The sequence below is a fragment of the Haplochromis burtoni genome, unplaced genomic scaffold (genome assembly GCF_018398535.1).
Source record: "Haplochromis burtoni strain Fernald_Lab_line unplaced genomic scaffold, NCSU_Asbu1 Contig_920, whole genome shotgun sequence".
Classification (NCBI taxonomy): Eukaryota; Metazoa; Chordata; class Actinopteri; order Cichliformes; family Cichlidae; genus Haplochromis; species Haplochromis burtoni.
In genome coordinates this window covers 33,424-43,259 of record NW_024583281.1, presented here as the reverse complement: position 1 = coordinate 43,259, position 9,836 = coordinate 33,424, and the positions used below count along the sequence as shown (strand labels likewise).

Below are 9,836 nucleotides of genomic sequence, written 5' to 3'. Positions count from 1 at the left end.
AAAAAAAAAAAAAGAAGAAGAAGCCTGAATTATATGTTATTATGTTCTTAACATATCTGTTAATTCACTCGAAGTTGGCTTTTCTTTTGAAATCCGGTTTTCACATCCATTCCCGTATTACTTTGAATACACAGGGAACGTAAAACAAACTGGAGGCTGGCTTGACTGCAAGTCTCGAATTGGAGGCTGGCTTGACACCAGTTTCCTTTTTAGCCAAACTGTAGTTCGTCATTTTGCTTCAGGCCCTTCCCTGGAGAGGATGTACGAAAGCGTTTAAGAAAGTTTGGGACCTTTTTTCCTTTTTTAAACCCCGTGGATCCAGTGGGTCACTTTTTCTGTGTTTCATCCATGAGTATCTCTGTGCTCTTGCTGCTCGTCGCCGCACACTCTTCTTGCACAGGTAGGATTTGGATAAAGGCGACCGTACAAGAGTGTTTCGGGTGTAGATGGCTTTTCCACGCTCCAGTTTCCAAACCAGACATTAATATATTTGTTATAAAAGCTGCCGGGGACGATCTCCGTGCAGCAGCTGCTCGGTCAAAACGAGCCCGTTCAGGAAGCAGAAGTTGTCTGAATAGTCAGGTTTTTAAGGTTTCTTCGTACTTCAGTTGATTCACGGAAAGCGTAGGCTTTTATTGAGGCGTGACAAAGTAACTTTACAGAAGCGCAAGAAAAAGGAGTGTTAAAAAAAAAGGAGGGCACAAAAAGGATAAAAGGACAAAAAAATAATCTCCTGATTGGTCTGTGAGAAAAAAGAAAAAAAGACAATGTATAAGACCATAAAACATCCCATAATTGCGAGACTACAGCGCTATGTTTCGAAAAGGGAAGTCGGTATATCTGAGAAACAGAGATAACGATCTTAATGCGTTTAAAAGCGACGACTGTGAAGTCGGGCTTTAAGGCTTTAAAGGTGTGTCCCTGCTGGTTCTGTGTTAATGCTGCTAACATGAGTGTGATCTTCGGTCATCTATTATGTGCTAAAGGCGTCGACTTCAGTGAGCAGATGTTTGCATTTGTCGAAAGAATTAAAAGGTAAAAACAGGAAATGGGTTTTGCTTCGATGAGTGGCAGTGAGTGTTTCACGTCGCCGTGGGGAAATTGTGGCCCACTCACCTTTGTCGTCTTGCTTTAATCCCGTCAGACTGGAGGGTTTCCCCAGCATGGACAGCTGTTTAAGGTCATCATAAACGCTTTTTTGCAGTTCTGGCTGCCAAGTGTGAAACCTATTAAGATAAGAAAAGAAAAGATAAGATAGTAAATCTTTATTAGTCACAGAGATTGGACAAACATAATAAGAACATAAACTTAAATATGTGATTGAATATAGATTAGCATAATCTTAGGACAATGACACCATGGAAACAATATAGAAAAACATTGTACTGTCTTGTACTGTAGGTATGTGACTGCTCTGGTTTTTATGGGCGTGTGCAGAACAGTTAGACTGTGTTTGCTCTGAATGTTGACTAACAGTTAAAGTCGTGATCTACCAAAGCTCAACATATGTTTGTTGCTGAAACTTCCAAAAGCAGCTTCAGTGACAGATTCTCACTGCCTGAGTTTTATCCTTTAGATTTCAGGGACAAGTTCACAGGATGTTTAGAGTATATCAGTGGCATGTTTGGTAAACACACCTCCCCCTTCCTATTAAATGTGGCCCATCATATTATTCATGTTGCATCCCGTAATCGTCTTTCAATTCTGTTGAAGAAGTTGAAGGTAGCTGGAAATGTTTGTCTCTGCTCAGCTTGTGATCGTGCTGTGCAGACAGACTTGTATAACCCCAGAGAATTCAGCAGTTTCACAAGGACAAAAGTGCAGAAGTAGTCGACATCAAACAGACATAAATTTACTTTCAGAAGTATTCTCATTGCACATGTGCATGACCTTTTACGTTGCTTTAACAATTTACAAGCCAGAAAAAAAACAACCCTTGAAAGATCATTTCCACAGCCTTTCTTTCTAATACAGATATGTGTTTAGAGCAGATTGGTGATTTCTTATCTGTAGGGACCCTACTAGCAGATTTGTAGTCCCTCTTTTTGTTAAAAATGTTAAAAAGGGTTTACTATTCTGAGCTTTATCTTCATGGTTTGGTTATTGAAGTCTTTTAGCACCTTTCCACACAAAATATCCCTTATTTGCAGCATCTTTATCTATTATAGTCAGTTTTCTTCAACATCAAACAGAGCCAAGCTGAAAAACTGCCTAAAACTGAGATGTTTAGCAGCATCTGAAGCCACAGGCATTACTCATGCATGCACATGCCCTATATGTATGAGTAATCTGTTGTCCTCTGGGTTTCTAACAAGAAGCTGCACCCTATAAATGTGCTTACTTTGTGTGATGAGTAACTATATTGTTGCTACACAGATAAAATGTGTTAGGAGAACTCTTTTCAAAACACAGTCATGACCTACTCACTGTTTTATGCCTTTTTCTCTTCACAGGAACAGCGGCCTCAGCAAACAATGTACCAAAGATCGTAGCCTCTGCAGGTGAAACTGTCCTCCTGCCCTGCAGCACCACTGCTAGCGACAATGTACCAACAGTAGAGTGGAGTAGGGAGGGTTTACCTCCAGATATTGCCTTCCTGTACCGAGATGGATGTGAGACCTTCGAGATGAAGAATCCAGTCTTTCAGTACAGAACAAACCTCATCAGGGATAAACTTCACCATGGAAACCTGTCAATGGTGATGTCCAACGTGCAGCGAAATGACAGTGGAAAATACCAGTGTGCGATTGTTAGGAACCCGAAAACAGTCATCGCAAGAGTGGAGCTGTTTGTAGGTACGTCCACTCAAAGATTAGAGCTGCATTTAATCCCCCTAAAGTAATTTTCTTCACTTTGTAAGTCTGCACGCACCTCACGTTTTGGTTTATGTTTCTTTAAACAACCTGAGGAGTGCATTTCACAGATTTCGTTCTTTATTCTAAGCAGCAGTAACTGTCTGCAGGGACCGTTTCTGCAGACAGAGGGCATTTTCACCCACATCATTTGTGACAAAGGTTCTCTTGGGTTCAAATGCAGATTCTTTAGTCATGTATCTCTATCTTAAAGCTCGGATGAGATTTCCTAATTGTTTCTCACAGTTTTCTATGGACATTTGAACTGAAATGTTGGTCATAGACAACAGCCTGAATAATGAATATTTTTGCAGGTGCTGTTTCTGAGCCGACACTCTCAATTGTTCCAGATGTGGGAGGTGGACTGACTCTGCAGTGTGAGGCCAGGTGTTGGTTTCCTGAGCCTACGATTAGATTTCTTGATGCTCAGGGAAATGAAATCAGTGCTGAAGACCCAAAGAGAGATAAAGAGTCTTTGGGATGCTTCACCGTCAAAAGAAGAGTCACTCTGCAGACTGCTACCAACAGGTTTCATTACAGTATTAATACTCAAACTTAAAGTGGCTCAATCTGGGTCATTTAGTTAAACTAAGTGGGATATGTTTTCAGAATATTTTCTGTGTGCACACTTTCTTCTTTTTCTAGAATAGCAAAGGAATAAATCCTAAATATGTGTCTTTTGATCACAGGGTCACCTGCAGAGTTCACCAGCCTGAGGTAAACCAGACCAGGGACTCAGAGATTTACATATCAGGTACACCAGAACTTTAACAAACACCTGGATGAATAAATAATTGTTATTTAAATTAGATTTAGACTTAGATTAAAAACAGTAACTTCTCAGTAAATAACAATCAAATTTAACTATATTTTGGATGTTAAAAAGCAAACGTGTTGTTAGTATATCTTCTAACATCGCATTACTCCTGCAGTTCAATGTATATGGGCTACAGATAAGCAATCATTCTAAATATTTATTTTAATATTTCTAAAGTTATTTAAATACAACCGGAGATGAACAACAGCATGACATGTTACATTTTGTGATTATTTATTTAACAGAAGATGCATAAGCAACGTGAAACCACATACAGCCCATGAATCAGTAGTTTTGAAAACACCTTGGGAGTGATAACTTGGTGTAATTGCTTTTTGCGTAACTTTATCAGTGTCTCACAATGTTTTGGGGGAGTTTTGGTCCACTCTTCTTCACTACATTGTGTCAGTTGCTCCTGTCTCACCACTAGGGATGGGTATTGATAAGATTTTCATGATTCCGATTCCATTTTCGATTCTGTTTAACGATTCGATTCTTTATCGATTCTTTTTAAAAAAGGAGAACACTAAGGTCGATTAGCTTAGAACTTTGTTTTATATCTTCTCTTTGAACAAGATAGAAATCGTTTGCAAAAATGGCAAACAATTCCATTTTACTCCTGTTAGACCGGCAGCTGTCCTGAACGTTTTCCATTTGTCAATAATCTTTTGCACTGTCGAACTATGGACTTCAGGCTATTTGCAAATGGCCTTTTAACCTATGCCAGATTAATGATCAACAACAGTTGCCTCTATAAGCTCATTGCTGGAGTCCTTTTTTTTTGTATGCATTGATCTGACCTTGGGGTGAATTTGCTGGGATGTCTGCTCGAGGCAGAGTTGTTGCATTGTGTTAGAACACACTTGAATGCTCCAGACCTGCAGACTTTTATTGCTCGTGATCAATTAATCAAGTGCGTTTGATCAGCTGCAGCTGGCTGCTTACCCTCTTAATTCCTATGAAGGCATTAAGGGTGTACTTTGGTTTCCCACAGACTGCTTTTGCATTTTGTCTTAATTTTTGTTAAATAAATAAAGACACGTTTTGTAATTAAATTATTTTCAAACTGTATGGCCCAGATCATATTTTTATATTTATATTACTATGCGTTGATATGTAAACCTTAGTGGTAACATTTCAGTTAAAAGCAGCTTAGAAAACAAACTATGGAGATAATCTCCTCGTGTAATGAGTTTTATTTTATCCCATTGTTCGTGCTTGATCTTATTTTTTTTTTTTAAAATCATTTCAGATGAATGCATGAAATCCTCCACTCGAATCATCGCAACTGCTGTGGTGACGACCATCATGGTGCACACAGTAATCTGTGTTTTTACTTTGCTCTTTTTAGTCCAGAGAGGTTACTTGTCTGGTAAGTCAGTTTTTTTTGGCTCTATGTTTAACTGTTACTAAGTATTTTTTCATTCACTAACATTTGTCATTGTTGTAAGATCAGTGACCGTCAGGAGTGAAAGAAGTGCTAACTGTATATTTTTTTTGTGTTCATACAGTGGGACGACAAAAATCGAGCTTGGAGAAAGACGAGATCAAGCGATTAACTAAAGAGCTGAACGACCTCAAATCCAGGCAGAGTCCAGCACAACAGTCCAGCCAGTCCTCAAATAACCCTAGATCCTCACCAGGCACCTCTGAATGTGGCATCCCACCCCCACCAAAGTCTCCCTACCAAAGCAAGCCCCTTAAGCCAGCATCCTCAGCCAACGGCAGCCATCCAAAATCTGGCACCTTACCCCAGACTAAGGACTCAAAACCTGTTGCGTTAAGACAAAATCCAGCACGCAGCCCACAGATGAGAAGAAGCAGTTATGGCGGCAGTTCTGCTGTCTCAATAACTAATGATGCTGTGTCATTCACTCCTCTAGATTCAAAAGAAAAACCTTTTCCCCGTTCAACTAGTCTGTCTGTGAAACGGACTCATGGAGTCATTCCAAGGTCTCCACGCAGGAATACTCTCTCAGGCATTTCTAACAACCCATACGGTGTCCTGGCAGATTTATCCGAAGATGAAAATCTGATTGGATAAAGAGTGATAACTAAATGTGATCAGGCAGATTTAAAAATTGTATAAATAATAATAATAATAATGGATTGGATTTATATAGCGCTTTTCAAGGCACCCAAAGCGCTTTACAATACCAATATTCATTCACTCTCACATTCATACACTAAATGAAACATCTCAGGTTAGTGACTGAATCTTAGTAAAAGCTGTCAGTTAGATGGAAGTTTGGGTGGTTTGGAAAAAAAAAGGAAAAGTAACGTATGTGTACAAAATTCTTCCCACTGAGCCTCTAAAGCCGGCTGAATCATCAGCTTCGAGCAGCTAAGATCTCCGTAGCAGATTACCCTAAATCTTTGCAGCTTGAGAGTGATCCATATTGTAATAGCTGTTACACAAGGCTGCCTATAAGAAAGGTTTTAGTGTAATCTATTTATAAAATAGAAACTTGCAATAAGTTGTTGACCACTACTATTCCTGCAAGATGCTGACATTCAGTCACAGTATTTGGGTCAGATTGACCCTCATTTACTAGTTTATTAACAGCATGTAGACACAAATCTGTTGTGTGTGTTTTATCCCCATTCCCATATAGTTTGTTCATACTTTATGAACAAATAAAGGCAAGCACTGCCAACATTTCAAATGAATACTATTTTACCACTACTACTATTTTTCTTTTACTTGAGCCACAGTGAATGTCTCAGTTCAATGCAATTCATTTTTATATTTATGTAGTACAAAATCACAGCAACAGATTGCCTTAAGGTGCTTTATATTGTAAAGATCCTACAATAATATGAAAGTGTGAATTCTATTCAGAGCCTCTGTTACTTCAGCCTTACTGTTTTCCATCACTTTGATGGAAAGCACAAATGCTTTAAGTGTTTACTTTTCACTCCTGGGACTTTGTTGCCGGGAATTAAATTCTTGTTGTTTCGCACTTTTCTCTTTAATGTGATGTTTATAAATGATGTCATTTTGCATTTGTGTTCAATTACAGAGATTCAACTGATGGGGTTTTGTACAGTTTCATGGTATAAAAGTTACATTTGTTAAAAAATTGATCGTGCTGCAGTCTTTGTGCATTAAATGAGACTAAATAAAACCAGAGTGCTTCCTGTCTATGAGCAGTATATTATTGAAAACTTTGCAAGCTGCAGATTGAAAAGTTTGAAGTTTTATTATATTTATAGGAATAAACACTTGATCATCTTTGATCCAGTAAGAATTGAGGTTTTGCCACATTTAGTGTTATCAAATAAGGAAGCTTTTTTGTTTTATTTGTAAACATTTATTTTTACACTGTTCAAAAAATCAAAAGGACACTTTTTAAATTGATATTAGCATCATGTCAGAAAATGAATTTACAGCACCTTACTAAAGGCAGTAGTAATAAGGTAACAATAACATCTCTCTTTCTATGACCCTACATCAAAAAGTCCTCGGTGGACATTAAAGCTGGACCTCAGTGGCATTTTGGACACTAAGCAGCTATTGTCAGTAGATGTCAGGCTGACACTGAGGGCAAGAAAGACACACACTCACATTCAAACATACTCTACACACCAACATGATACACATTGTTATTTGGTTGAAATATTAACCCTTTGTGTTGTGAATTAACTGCTTATATTATTTAAACCTGGCCATTCTCTGTGTGTGCAAACTAACATTGTTTTAGTTGTTTTACACAACACAACCTTAACCATGAATACAATAATTTTAAGAAATCAACATTAACTGCATCTGTTTAATTAGCTGACAGAGAAATGTGTGAGAGAGAAAAGCGGTGTCACACTTCTCCAAGTTGACTTTTATCAGCAGGTGCTGGGTTTGAATCCTCCATGAAGCTGACAGTTGTTTTTAATCTATAAAGCATATTTGTATGCTCATGCCTGACTGCTGAGAGGAGCTAAAAATAAACACTTTATAATTACAAAGTTGCAATATTTTCACAATACTTCCCTGCTGTTTAAATAATTTTAATATAAATTTACCTGTTACCTGCCGATATAATCAAACACATGAATCTTAATTAATTTATGTTGATTTATGAAACACATAAAAGAGTCTTCCTTACCTCCTTTGGGATGAAAAAATCACATAAAAACACAACTTAATGTCCCACTTTTCCCACTAACACTACCTTTTTTCGTTAAAATCCTTTGACTTGTTTTTGAGCCTTGTAAATGATGAAATTTGCTCCATAAGCCTGAAATATGTTGACAGCTTTGGTTGTGTGTGCTGTAATTTGCAGTTTCTTATTTCAGTTTCACTTGCTCAGCACACTGGTCGACAAAAGATGTGCAAACTATAAGAAACTCTGACCTTAACACTGACCTATAAATCATTCAAGTGTTATAAGGCTCCAAAATCAAGAGATGAACCAGCGTTTAAACAGAAAGCAGACAGAAATACCGAAAGCACTTAGGTGTTAAAAAAAGTTGCGTGTGTGACTGTGTGAATGGATGAATGTGTCATATAGTACAATATGTACTATATAAAGCCTCCGAGTGGTCAGGTATAGTAGAAAAGCGCTATAGCATCCAGCATTACGAAGCTACTTTCAATTTAATGATGATTAATAAACTTATAATAGATGATGAAAGGAAACCTACCTGTATAAGAAGAAGTACTTTGATTGTTGTCTACTAAGAGCTATAAATGTGTAAAATTATCAGACAGCATGATGAAATTATGGCTCTGATCCCGCCTTCTTCTCTTTTTACGACTTGAACTACAACAGTCGAAACTGTTCCGCTTCGTCTGTGTCGGGCTGCTCTCTGAAGAGGAACCATGGACGAAGTCAACAAAGTTTGTTTTGATGCCTGTTTGAACAGGTCGCTGTGGTTTGTCCTGCTCGCCGCTGTCCTGTCCTCATCTTGTTGTACAGGTGAGATTTATGGATTTGTGTTTTCAGCGAGTCACTTTACAAATGTTAACACAGAGTCGCTGTAAAAGTGCGTATCTGTCTACCTTTAATACCTTTGCTAAAGTTTCTGTATTATTCAGTCTATCGAAGTTCTGACGATAAAAGCAGGATGTTTGTTTGACTATTTGTTTACATTTTGAGGAAACAAGCTCAAAATCTGTGTGTCAGTCATTTAAAGAGCTTCTCTGTGTTTAAACTTAAAACGCTGAGCGATATTACCAAATGTTTCTCACAATCTGAATGTTGCAGTTCATTTCTACGTTTAGGGGAAGTTCATTTTGACCGACATGACTCGACTAAATTGACACCCAGTTCCTCAATTCTCATTTCAAGTTGAAGTTCACTCACTTCCAAAGGTTATTTTTGGATCATTTCTGTTGTAGAGCACCGACTGCAGTCAGCAGGGAAATCACACTGCTGCTGTTGTTTGTGTGCAAACAGCAAATGACCACAGTTTCCAAAATAAAGCCATTTACTGTGACATCAGTGTGCGCAATGTGTGACACAAGTACAGTAACTTTTTTTTCAGAGTACTTTTTGTGTACGTTTATCGGTGATTTTGCTGTCACGGTTGCAGCAGAGAGTAACAGTGTGGTTTTGTGCTAAAAAAATGTGTTTTTAATGTGTTTTCTTTATAACTGTCCCTCAGTTTTATTGCAAAGTTTCCTACAAATGTTTGTTCTGCATTTATTTGACTCACGTTATGCAGAAAGTTTAAGAATCTGCCTCACATGACAGGAATTCCTTCGTTGCGCATGCTATAAAAAAGGCAACAAAACAAAAATTGAAGTAAATTTACTACTTGCACGTACACAGAAATGTTTCAGTGTATTTGTGCATGACGTTTTACCTGCCTGGAACTGTGAGTCTCCTGCTGGAAAAATTATTATGACATTTTGTCTGATTTTTTTTATTTGACGTTATGCAGGGATAAACTATCCACAGAGACTGCAACTGTCTCCTCCTTATTTCAGACAAAACAGACACCTTATCTTAAAGACACCACATCGCACTAACAGATTAACATCGCTCTCAGACATGTGGTTCGTCTGATATTTAAAGCAGAATGAGGAGGCAGCGCCTTCAGCTTTCAGACTGCCCTTCTGTGGAACCAGCTCCCAGTTTCTTACACTCTAAAGCACCTTTAGCTGTTGTAATTTCTCGCTATATACAGGCTGAAAACATGCTTTTCTTATATGGTAAAGTTGGGCA

General features: G+C 38.1%; 1 protein-coding gene across 2 annotated transcripts in view; it reads left to right on the top strand.

The window, feature by feature from the left end:
• The first annotated feature begins 132 nt into the window (after window positions 1-132).
• LOC102300710 (butyrophilin subfamily 3 member A2) overlaps window positions 133-9,836 on the top strand; it is a 13,021-nt gene continuing 3,317 nt past the window's right edge. Inside the window, exons 1-6 of one of the 2 annotated variants that reach the window (XM_005951052.3) lie at window positions 133-400; window positions 2,454-2,795; window positions 3,167-3,380; window positions 3,542-3,606; window positions 4,922-5,041; window positions 5,181-7,898. In XM_005951052.3, coding sequence (XP_005951114.1) covers window positions 349-400; window positions 2,454-2,795; window positions 3,167-3,380; window positions 3,542-3,606; window positions 4,922-5,041; window positions 5,181-5,713 — 1,326 coding nt within the window. In that variant the 5' untranslated portion in view covers window positions 133-348 and the 3' untranslated portion in view covers window positions 5,714-7,898. Of the gene's footprint in view, window positions 401-2,453; window positions 2,796-3,166; window positions 3,381-3,541; window positions 3,607-4,921; window positions 5,042-5,180; window positions 7,899-9,836 lie in introns of those variants that run through there. The other variant, XM_005951053.3, reaches the window with a different exon arrangement.